The sequence below is a fragment of the Psittacula echo genome, assembly GCF_963264785.1.
Source record: "Psittacula echo genome assembly, chromosome: Z".
In the NCBI taxonomy this organism is placed as follows: domain Eukaryota; kingdom Metazoa; phylum Chordata; class Aves; order Psittaciformes; family Psittacidae; genus Psittacula; species Psittacula echo.
In genome coordinates this window covers 85,209,234-85,221,774 of record NC_137742.1, presented here as the reverse complement: position 1 = coordinate 85,221,774, position 12,541 = coordinate 85,209,234, and the positions used below count along the sequence as shown (strand labels likewise).

General features: G+C 51.7%; 1 protein-coding gene across 1 annotated transcript in view; it reads right to left on the bottom strand.

The window, feature by feature from the left end:
• The window catches only part of VAC14 (VAC14 component of PIKFYVE complex), a 65,382-nt gene that overhangs the window by 14,532 nt on the left and 38,309 nt on the right, over window positions 1-12,541 (bottom strand). The window contains exon 14 of the mRNA XM_080637561.1: window positions 7,640-7,772. Within this exon, the coding sequence (XP_080493687.1) occupies window positions 7,640-7,772 (133 nt within the window). The remainder of the gene's footprint in view (window positions 1-7,639; window positions 7,773-12,541) is intronic.

Sequence of the window (12,541 nt, the reverse complement as noted above, 5' to 3'; positions counted from 1 at the left end):
CAGAGCAAGAGAAGGAAACATCACCCCAAGACCTCACTTATGGGATCAGATGGGTTAATCTAGCAGTTAACAGACGAAAACAGTTAACCCCCTCGCCTGCACCGACTGATGACTCCCCACAATGAGGGTCCTCACCCATTGGCCAAGCAAGGAAAACTTGGGAGACGCCTTGGAGGCTGCTCATACTGAAGACGTGCTCCAGAGAACGTGATCATTAGCAAGTAGGGGAGCTGCAGGCTCCTCTCCCTGTTGCCCAGCCCACCTTTTCCTGGCTGCCCCCCTTCCCATCCCGCTTTTCCAGAGGACTCCTGGAATCCCAGGGAAAGTGCTGGGAGGGAGCAGATATTCCCCCCCGCCCTCTCCTCCAGGGACATGCCCTTTGAAGGAACTTGGCCATTCTGGGAGGATCTTCCTCCCTGTCCTGGGTTCAGCAGTAGCAGTCAGTTTTTCTCCTTCTTAGTAGCTGTTGCAGCACTGTGTTTTTGACTTTTGGCCTGGGAACAGTTGATAACACTGATGTTTAGACTGACCAAGGACTTTGTGAGTCTCATGGTCTGCCAGGGAGGAGGAGGGGCCGGGAGGAAGCAGGGACAGGACACCTGACCCAAACTAGCCAAAGAGGTATTCCATACCACAGCACGTCATGCCTGGGGATGTAACTGGGAGCTACCCGGAAGGGCACGTCCTCTTTTCGGTCGGGCTCTTTTCCGGCGAGCGGTATCATATTTTCTTCCCTTGTTATTTCTCTTATCATTATTATTATTGGTGGCAGCAGTAGTGATTTGTGTTATACCTTAGTTACTGGACTGTTCTTATCTCAACCCGTGGGAGTTGCATTCTTTCGATTCTCCTCCCCATCCCTCTGGGGAGTTGGGGGGGGGAGAAGTAGACTGCGTGGTTCTAATTTACAGCCGGGGCTTAAACCACGACACTCCCCTACACACATTTCCCCTTCCTCTCCTCCACCTTCTCACTGACCCAAACTAGTCCAGCCCACTCCAGCACTGCTGTTCACATGTGGTTCCCATTTTTCTACAGGAAAACCCATCATGTCCTTCCAGGCAGCTCTGAGTACAGCTGGTCCCGGAGCAGCTTTAGTGAATAGGACAAGCTCATTCCCAGGGGCTGGTTCCTCCCAGCTCAGTGGAGGCATCTCTCATCCTTCCCTGGGTGCTGGGCAGAGCAACCAGGCTCCTCCATTATGAAGGTCATGCTGCTGATGGCTCCAAGTGTGTTGCAACTCTGGATCCAACCTCTAGCCTGGGGGAAATTAGGATTTTCCCCTCCAGCTTGTGCCCCATGGGGCTGCGGAGGGTAGTGAAGAGCCCCATAGCCTCAGTGGATTAAAACCTCATTAAGCACATGCTCCCTTGGGCTTACAGAGCTCACTGTGTTATGTGAAACAGGCAATTTGAGGGCCAGGGGTTTTTGAGGTACAGTGGGGTTGCTGGTTTCACTCCAAATTCACGTGGAAGCCTGAGAGGAGCCTCCAGGGTGCTGGAGATGCAGGAGATGCCTAAAAGCAGAGTGTGGTTGTCACAAAACCACTAAAGCACTGCTCTGGATCTCTGGATGTGGGATTCCTCATGGCTGGCTGGAGGCAGAGCTGGGGAGAGGAGCTTTTGAGGAGCAGGCAGGGGATAAAGGGAGATGCAGAGGAATGATCTGGAAGATGAGAGAGAAGCGTGCAGATGGATGCTTGCTGCCTGCTCAATCACCCCATGCCCGGTGCTCATGCAGGGCAGGAGGGGGCCCTTTCTGCTTTACGGACTGGTGGAACAAACAAACAAACAAACAAATACAAAGCTTTCTCCTCCGGTTCCTCCTTTCCCGAGGCATGAGGGGTGGGGATGGAAAGCTTACAGTTCATTAAGGCAGAAGGGCAGGCGGCCAGTGAACATCCTGGCAGGCAGAGCACTGTATTTTCGCAGGCTCGCTGCCTCCCGACACAGAAGCTTCCCTTGTAGCACTCACAGCTGTTTGGATTTTACCCGAGTTCATATCCCAGTTTATCAAAGGAGCTGCACTTCTTTTTTTTTTCCCTTCTTTTGTTGTGTTTTTTTTTTTTTTTCCCTTTGCTGAGTACAAATCGAACGGTTCCCACAAAAACAAATGCAGGTTTTGTTCCTCAACACAGCGGTCTGGAGGGTGGGAGAGAGGAAGAGGTGACACGTGTCCCTGGCCTGCCCCCCCAGCCCTCATTCACTTGCTGGTGGGGCAGAGGGATTTTCAGGTCATGGGTTTGGCAGAGGAAGCTGGAGAGGGCACGGTAGCATCAACACATCTGAACAAAGGAGCAAGAGGGGTCCCACACCCCAGCCCTGAAAGCCTACAGCTCATGGGGAGGTACTGGAATATTTGGCCAAGCAAACTGCGTGTTCAGTGGAGCTCAAGAGCATCCAAGCCTGGGAGAAGAGGAGGATTTTGGTTAACCTCCCTAGCAAGGGGTGATAATGTGCAGGGAGGTGGGACCACAAGGCAGAAGGGAAGAATGAGGTTAAGGATGTGGTAGTGGGGCTAGGATGGGGCAGGGGGACAGAGAATCACTGCAGAATGGTGGCATCTCAGGCCTTTGGGCATCAGCCTGCCACCAAAGCAGACAGCCACCAGCTCTATACAGGATTCACAGTGAATCCCTTGCTATCCAAGCCTGCAGCAAAACCTCCATCCCACGCCCTCCCCAGAGCCCTCCCAATGGAATGCTGGCAGGCTGCCCTTTCCTTCCTGCTCTCCCAGACACAGCACAGCCCTGGGAATGCCAGGCAGGCTGAGCAAAAAGTGGTTTAACATGCTGCTCACTGCCTGCCTAACAAGAGCATCAGATGGATGCCTGTGCTCTATGGAACATGCCGGCCCTCTGCTCCTCTGCTCCACTCATCTCCAATTCCTCATCCCAGTTACAGGTTCAACCCCATTTTGCTTGTTTTTCCCTACTTTTTGAGGAGAAAGGAGTGTTGCATGGTCAGCCCCAGCCTCTCTCAGAGGCAGAAAGGTCCCTTCCTGCCCAGAAAGAAGGGACTGGCCACCCCAGGCCCATGCCAAGGGCATCACCATAAAGCCCTTCATGCACCCAATGTGACATGCTGGTGTTTGTCCCCAGCTCTGCTCTCTTCCCTGTCCTGCTCTCCACTGGCCTCATCCTGGCAAAACTTTTGAGACCTCAAGGAAAAGCCAGGATTTCCAGCCAGGTAAACTCTTCTCATCTGCAGGAGTCATAAATCCATGGCCCAAACACAAGACTTGGGATTTTCCACCTCCCCAGCTAATGCCATAAATTGACTGAATAACCTTACCTGCTCCAACCTTGCTCCTCCAGAGCAGATGGAGAACCAGCCCACCCTCCTGGCCACCTCCTACAGGGTTCCAGCATCCCGCCAAAAAACAAGGACCATCCCCAGTCAAACAGCCAAGCCCCTCCAGCTGCACTGTGCAGGAGGTGGCTGAAAAGTTGCCCCAGGGCTCCTTTCCATGCAGGTTTACCTCAAGAAAACTCCCCATGAGAAGGTGCTAGGCAGCAGGGAGGTTTATTTAACAGCTCTATAAAACAAGCTGAGACAACCCCTGCACACGGGCCCCTGCCTAGGGAGCAAAGTGCTGACTCAGGCGTCATCTCCTGCCCCAGGGTGTCATTGTTCACCGAGAGAACAGTCTCTCTGGGCTTAAAAGTTAAGCCCCACACTTCAAAGCATCATACACAGTGCACACAGGGATGCCTCCAGCCACTCAAGCACACCGTGTATCCTGGAGGGTTCCTTTGCAGTCCTGGCAAGGTGTATCAGCCACAAATGCCCGAGCTGCTCCATCTCAGCAGCAAAAAGCCAGCTGCTTTGGTGCTAGGCAGGGCTTAGTGAGCTAAACTGGCTCCCAGAGCTCAGACAGACAGCACAGGGGCTGCACAACCAGCCCTGGGGAGGGATGAGAGGGGAGAAGATGTCTTCTTCAGAGGGCAAGCTGCTAGAGCAGCCAGCCCTATCCTCAAACTGTGTCTGTGGGGTACAGCTTAGCCTCTCACTTAATCCTCCCATCCCCTAGAGCAGGAACTGACAAGCGAGTGTTAAATCCAGCCTGTTAAATCTGTGTGAGCTGAAGAGCTCGGTGCCACTCTGCTGCCTGCCTCCAGACTGGCTGAGCAGCTTTCCCTCTGCAGGGTTCCTGTTCCAAGGGGTCATATGATGCTTTGGAAGCTTCTCCGCATTTTTTTGCTGCTCCAAGCCATCGTCTGGAGGCCAGCAGCTGAATGTGAATATTTGCTTCTTGCTTAAGGGTTCTGTTGAATCAGGACAGCCATGTGCCAGCTAGGGCAGACAGCTCCTAATTGGTGATAAGGGTTGGAAGGTCTCGGGTCTGCTTATCAAGGTGAGAGGTAACACTGAGCGATGGCTGATGCTCCTGCCTCAGACAATCCTTTAGGAGTCACCTTTGGCTGCAAACATGCCTGGCTCAAGAGGAGAAGACAGCACTTTGAATTCTGAGTTTCAAATGTGGAATAACTACTGGCATCCAGCGTAGAAAGTCACAAGTGACAGTGAGAGAGACTGACCCTCAAACGAAAACCCCATCACCTGTGATGCAGAAAACTGGTGCTAATCCAAAAAAAGTCCTTGGAAGAGACCATGGAGGCAGATTTGCCACCTCTGCGGTTCCTCAAGAGAAGGGTGGAAAGAGTGAGAATCTGGGAGCACCCCTCCAGCACATCCCTTCACAAAGAGGATCCTCACCAAGGTGTTCATGAGGCACCTAAGCAGCTTTGAAGAGCCTTCTCCTGGATATCACCCTTCTGATCCTGCCAGGGTTTAGGCTGCAGCCATAACCTCTGCCTCCATGAGGTCCCCTTAGGTGGTGGCATAGAGAAGGCATCACACCTGAATCCCATCAGGGAAAGGCAGCAGACCAAGAAGAGCATCTCTCAGATGCACCAGCAGTACTTAGAGATGGACTGTGTGCCAGCACTCCATTATCTCCCAACATGGTGATCCCAGGCAAGGGAGAAGAAATGATCTGGGTTCTTCCACATGAGCAACAGAAACTTTTGAAACTGCTTGCCTGTTATTTTAAAGGCAGTTTATTTTCATTTAGCTCAACCCTGTTTTCTTTGGCATTTCAAGATACCCAGCTTGGGACCAGGGTCACCGATGGTGACAGCAACAAATCAGCCCCCAGCTCCACCAGAGTCAGGCTCGGACGTGAGCTGACTGGGAGGGCTGCAGGGGCTTCTTCCACCCGTCTCCAAACATCAGGCAGGCACCAGGACAGCTCTGCATGTCTTGGGAACCAGAAGTCCCTACAAAGCAAGAGATGGTCTCATCTCCACAACCTCCTGCAGAGCTCAATGCTCAAACCACACTGGTGTCCTCAAGCACACAATGTACTATAACCTCTGCCTCTGGGACTGTGAGGCTGTATCAGGAAAGAAACTAAAGTCCTTTCAGAGTCAGCAACCAGACATGAACAAGCTTGAGTTGGGTTAGAAATAAACTACTTTTAACCAGAGACCCTCCACCTGACCTCATGGATGTTTGAACTTGCACACTGACAATGTGATGGGGAAAACTGCTGTGCTGTGCTTGAATAAACCCCTTGTTCCCCATTTCCCTTTCCCCTGTGTGCTAATCCTGTAGCTGGAAATCATTGCCTAAACTTAACAGGTCTATCCTCCTTCCCTGCTTTGCTATTCCCAGGCCAGTCAGCAGCAGAAATGGGCAGCAGTGGTCCCAGAGGGGACAGGAAAATGATGGGGGCAAAGGGAGCAAAGGGCTTGTGCCAGCAAGGACCATGTGGGGGAGGACCATGCTTTAGCACATGTTGTCCTAGTCTCTCAGGCATCCCCTTGTGCTCCCCAGCCCAGGATGAAGCACCACCAGCATCTCCCAAGTCAAACATGATGCTGGCTTCTCACCCTGCTGTGCAGAACAGCTGAGCTGGCCTGTGGACAGGGAGGGATGTAATGTGGGAACTCACATACGGCTTCAATTGGAAATGTGGCTAAAAATAGCACCAGGAGTCTCCCATGTTCACTGGGTCTCTCTGGCAAGAGATCAATCTTTCCCAGAGAATCCTGTAAGTTTCCCTCCCCTATTCCCATCTTGCCTTTTCCTGAGGCAGCAGAGATGTAACTAACACCAGCACTTCAACTACCATCAGTAGGTTTCAGAGTTAATTGCTAGTACCTGAGGGCATGGCTCACCCCTCCCAGAACCACCTCTATCCCTCGTGACCCACAACATGACTTGGCAAAGGGCACAGTCATATATGCATTTTTTAAGCTTTAGTGGATTATTTAGGGCATGAATCACTGTACAAAGCCCCAGCATGCTGACTTACTGTGAGCCAGTCCTGCCGCACTGCTGGCTGGCTGCTCGGAAAGCCGGGCCAGCCAGCCAACCTCATTCTGCCAGAGCCAGCGGGAGATTTGAGGTGGCCATGATATGGGAGAACCTCTAAATGGGCCCCTATTGCTTTAATTGCCCTGCTCCATTAACATAGAATAGGGCCACTTCTCCTGTCAATGGCTGCTCAAAACCAGGGCTGTGCTAACTGGGGAGACTGGGGATGCTACGAGCAGGACTTTGTCTCTGCCTCATTCTTAGATCCCCATATGCACCTCTTTGCACCTCAGAGCCATATATTTAACCCAATATTTCCAGGCTTCTATCAGAAGAAACAAAACATATGCTTGGCTAGATTTTTCTGTGAGCAAATGGAATATATTACATTAAAATTTAATGTAAGTGGGGGGAAAGCTCTAAAATTCTCATCTTGAGCCTAAACAGCAGCTGCAACCCTGCCCTGGTCCCCTTTCACTGTTTTTGCAACACTTTGCCTTGATGCTTACCACTCACAGGATGAATCCAGCAGCTCTTGGGTTGCCCGAAGGCTTGGGCACAAACTGCTGCCCAACTCAACCCCCAGCTCAGCTTAGCAGAGATAGCTCTGCATGCTTTATTTTGCAATTACAGTGACAGGACCACCCCACCAGTACCTCGTGTTCCCCTCCACCTTTGGAGAGGCCTTTCTTCTCCCACAGGAGCAGGACTTGGTTTCGTGCTCTCCCCATGTTTGTTTTGAAGTGATCTCCCTGAAAGCAAGGGATTAAAACCCAGAGTCCTGCCGGCTCCTCCCACCAACCCCCTCACTGATTTCTACACCATTAAGCCTGTTATTTCCCAGTGAGCTGAGGAACTGGTGTCCCTTGCCCCAGATTACACTGCATTAAAGATGATGCCCTGTCAGCTGCCACGACACTTGGCTTCCCAGTCTCTACCACAAAACCTGCCAACCCTGTGCATTGAAACATGCAGCTTGGGGGGACAACAGTTTTGTTGGGGGAGGATCAAGCTGAGCTGGGTGTAGGGATTCACTTGACTTCGCACCCTGAGTACAAGGCTTCATGCTTTGGCTGGTTTAGTTGTTTCTTAACAAAACAGGCTCTGACAATGCTGTTTAATAAGGAGCTACATTGCCTCTGGAGATTCGAGTGAGTAATATGGTGTCTTGACATGTGAAAGGCAAATCCCACTTGCTCTGAAACAGTGTACCAGTGATTGAAGGAGGCTCGAGGAAAAGGTTTTGGCTTATTCCCTATGCCACCCTGCCCTGGGGGTCCCTGTGGGGCTTCGGTGAGCTGGTGGAGTACTCTGACCTGATAATGAAGGGTCCTCTGGTCTCCAGGAGTTTCCGTTCACTGCTGAAGCGCTTGAGCAGGTTGATCATGAACTTGTGAAAGTAGGAGTTCATGGTGGGAGTGGAGGGCGAGCACTCCAAGCCTTTCATGCCTGGGGAGGCAGGGAAGAGCAAGTTAGAGCAGCTGGGGCCCTCCTGCCAAAGCAGTTTCAGTCGGAGAGCAGACATGTAAAACATGGACACAGCTCTTGGCAGAGGAGCTTCATGGTTTGAAACAAAGATTTCCAGGCCTCATATAACCTCATCTGCTCAGTTCAAGCAGCTCCAGCCCTGCCACAGCTCTCTCCATCCCAGCAGAAAGTGTCTTTTGATGTTCCCAGACCCTGGGGGGTGAAACCCCAGACCACGAGGGTGAAATGGGCTTTATGGGCAATCATCCCAGAGCCGTTCAGCTTCAGTAGCTGATAGGAAAAGAGGTGCCTGAGGCTTTGCATCAACATACAGTCCCATCTCCCTGGATACGGCAGGTACACTCATCCCAAAAACCAGACTGCTGATGACTTGAAGAGCCTTTAATCCGGCCCCATAGGCCACAGATGCCCCGAGCCCAGCAAGCACATAGCAGCATCACACACATGTTCAGCCCTGGATCACCAATGGCGGCCACCGGTTTACGCTTGGTGACATGATTTCCCCTGAGTAGGAGCCACTTGGTGCAACAGTGTCACACACAGCTTGCCTTAGAGCTAGCACAAAGTATGAGTCAAAACAACAGAAGAGCTCCAGGCTTAGAGACTGTACCAAAAAAATGGGTTTTTCTTTGTTCTTCATTTGCAAAGACCCTTTTTAACAAAAGAAGCTGAAGGTAATTAGAGTGGCCAGACTCTGAGCATGGAGGGTATGGGAAATGCCCTGCCTGGAAGGAAAGGATTGGGTGTGAAAGCAGAGACAGTGTGCTGAGGAGAGCCTCAACAAGCTCTGACATATCCAGACCCAAAGCACTTTCAGGCATTTTCATCCTTTCACCTTAGGCTCTTTGTTTGGGGCCAGAGGATTTCCAGTGGTATAGGGAAGGAGGGATGCTCTGCACCCTCTTGTCACACAGGGCACCCAGAGGTGGCAAGCCTCTGCTCAGCCTCTGCCAAGCAGCCAGCATACCCCTCTGCACCTCTCAGAGCCATAAAATCACTCTTGAGGGACTCCTATTGCTCATTTAACAGCAAACAGTGCTCCAGGTTGTAAGGTGCATGGGCTGCTGCAGGACCTGCTTGGTAAGACATCCTAACTTGGTCTTAAGAGTCTTTGTGGGGTGGGTAACCAGGGAGGACTGCAGAGGGGCATCTCCCAGCTCAGGGTACTCAGCAAGCATTAGCAAAAAATATCCCTTCAGACCCACAAGTTTAGGGAGCTGGCAGGTAAAGACTACTTTTCCCACAGCAGAACTCCAGGGGAGGTGGTTTATTCAGAAGGACAGCTCTCAGAGCAAACATTTGGAGAGAGAGTTCTAAAGGTGACTTTGCAATGAGGGGTGCTCTCTTCAATTTCTCCTTCAGAAAGACCACGCCTAACCATGGTGAGGGTGGAAGCCAGCACACACGAGCACCCCCAAGCTATTCCCCCCATCCTGAGAACAGCCAGTATTTCCATCAGCTCACTGATGGAAACCTGAAGAGTTTGATTTATGTATGTTGTCTGCTTCTGCTGAGACTCAACAGAGCATGGAGCAGCCAATTAAAGATGCAATCAGGCTGCCAAAGCTCAGGAAAGCTGATGAAAAAGCCACTGGGCTGTTTCCCACCCTGGCTGTCTCACTGATACAGGTACAGGCAGGGCAGCTTCCTCAGATTCGGATTTAGCATCCAAGAGGACACAGCCAAAGAAAAAGGAAAATGAAATAGTGGATCATCTGGACCAGAACCTAGAGTCTCCTCCCCACCAGAGTTGCATGTTCACCCCCTCTTGGTACATCTGAAACCTCAAGCCAGGCTCTGAAGCAGGCATCTTCCAGAGCACAAGTGTCTGCCACAGCATTGTGTTTCCCCTCAGCTGTGGGAAAGATGATCTGGGCAAAAAGAGAAGAGGATCTGAGTCAACATGCTCCAAAACAAAGGTGTGTTTGTTCAGAGGCAGGGAGCACCCGGCGTGAAAATGTAGCCATGCCCCACGTCCTCACTACAGCTGCTCAGAAGCAGGTTGGAAGAAACACGGTCTGTACAAGGGGACACAGAGCAGCCCATGATGCCTGCCTATCCCTCAGCCTTGTATCTCCCACGGGCAGAGCCTCAAAAGCAAGCTTTGGTTTTCTTTCTGGTGGTGAAGGGAGGTGAAGAACAGATGGAAACTGCCTTTCAAAGCTGCAAAAGTGGTATTTTTTTTTGCCTATTTTGTCAGCAGTGCTGAGGCATCCAAACCAGAGCTGCGCTGCAACCCAAGATTCAGCAGCACACCTTCATCCCCACCAGCCAGTAATGCCCCAGCGCTGCAGCTTGTCCAGGGGAAGGTCTGATATGTGAGTTTCTTCTTTCTCAAGATCCCCAAAATTGGCTCTCTGACCCTTCACCAAACAAGGACATTGCCGCCAGGGCTGATGTATCCTGGCAGGAGCACAGGCAGCAGCTCCTGCCCAGCACTCCCTCTGTATGGCACAGACAGTGTTGCACTTTACCACAGCCTCACACGTCTTCCAGTGACAGCCCAAGCCTTTACATATCCTAAAACACATCCCAAGGGAAAAACAGGAGGTGGTAGCAATTTTTCTCCTCCCTGGAAGGTCCATGATTCCTATTGCTGGGGTGCTGGCAGTGGTGTGCACTGAACAAAACCCAGGAGCCTAGGAATGCCAGTGCAAGACAAACCACCCAAAAGAACACTCAAATCTGTGCTCCTAACGTGATGCAGCATCTCCTGCCTCTCAGACCGGAGACTTGGAAGGACGCTCTGGATCAGCCAAGTACCCAAAAAGCCAGAATCACCTAGAAATCAGATCCTGGCTAGAATCTGTAGGACAACCAATCTCCAGTCGTGCTGATTTCTTCCATCAACTCACTACCAAACCACCAAGCCTGGAGGAAGCTAGGCAGTGGTCAGGAAGCAAGAAGGGACTGGGACACAGAGATGACAAAAACAAGTCTCATCCCTGTTTTTTTTTAGGAGAGGAAAGTGCTATGATGGTCTGTCCACTCCAGGAAGCTAATCCATCATCATCCTTTGAGAGCACTGAGACCAGACTCCAAAGGCATCATTTCTCCATCCCTTGCCCACCTGGCACCCAGTGAACCACTTTCCACTTCATGTCCCTAGGGAAGGTTTCTGCCACAGCACACTCACTGGAGCAGCCTTCCCAGTGCTCTCCAGAGGTGATGCTGGGGGTGAGTAACCAGCCTGCAGGGAGTCTCTCAGGCTGCAAAAGGCTAAACCAAACCTCAGCTGGAGTTGCAAAACCTCCCAATCCTCCAAACTTCTTGTTTCCTCTGTGTTTACAGGATGCCTAGGAAGTGGCTGGCACTGTCTGCTGTCGTGTAACCCTTCCTGGCGTAGCCCGGAGCTCAGCACAGCGGCATCTCTGGCTCAACAGAATCAGAGGAGCAGCTTGTCAAGTGTTTCTATGAAGCACGAGAGACAAGCAGAGAGAAGTGTTAGGAAAACTGCTTAATTAATTGAAGCTTGCACCTCTCCCCCTTTCACTGAAGTGAGACTTTGCAGACTCGTAACCTGCTAGATCAGCTGTTAACGTACCCGGAGAGGGGCTGGTACCACATCACAGCTCTGCTGCCTTGTTTTTTAATCTGGCATGGGATAGGGAGCTGGAAGAAGAAAGATCCCTGCTCAGAATGATGAAACTCAGCCCAAATATCCACTATAATAGGAATAAATGGGAATTCTGGTCCCACAGGAACATCAGAGCGGTGAAGCAAGAGTTGGCAGAAATAGGCTATGAAAGGCACATGGAAATTGCAGCTCCATAGCTGACGTGACCACACAGCCAGGAACCTTGTCAACAACTAGAGCATCCACCTGCCAGCAGGTCGAGGGAGGGGATTCTCCCCCTCTGCTCCTCTCTGGGGAGACACCCCCTGCAGTCCTGCATCCAGCTGTGGGGCAGCAACACAAGAGGGACATGGAGCTGCTGGAGCAAGTCGAGAGGCCATGGAGATGCTCCAAGGGCTGGAGCAGCTCTGCTTGGAGACAGGCTGAGAAAGCTGGGCTTGTAAGGATGGAGAAGAGAAGGCTGTGAGGAGTCCTTGGAGCAGCTTCAGGCCTGTTCAAGGAAAGGCAGTGCAGGGCTTGTCTCTGCCTTCCTGAGATCCGCACATCTCCTTCATGGATCTGCACATCTCATCATGGGATCGGCATGGGATCAGTCTGAGGAGACCTTAAAGCAGCTCCAGTGCCTGAAGGGGCTGACAAGAAACTTGGAGAGAGGCTCTGAACAAAGGCCTGCAGAGACAGGACAAGGGGGAAGGCTGAGATGAGCTCTTAGGCAGAAGTTCTTCCCTGAGAGGGTGGTGAGGCCCTGGCACAGGTTGCCCAGAGAAGCTGTGGCTGCCCCATCCCTGGCAGCGTTCAAGGCCAGGCTGGATGGGGCTTGGAGCAACCTGCTCTAGTGGAAGGTGTCCCTGCCTGTGACAGGTGATTGGAACTGGATGAGCTTTATGGTTCCTTCCAACCCAAACCATCTATCATTTTATGATCCCAGGATGCCAGGCTAACAAATCCTTTCCCAGGCAAGGTACTGATTCTTGGATCACCGAAACCAGCACCAGCATCAGTCCCCCTGACCCATGGGTGCTAGCTCAAGCACAGCAAACATCTGCCGAAAGCCCTGGTTCATCCCAAGTGCTCATCAGCGGTTCATGCCGTTCCCATCACTCGCGTGGACATGCTATAAATCAACTGAGACAGGCAATTAGGGATCTATATT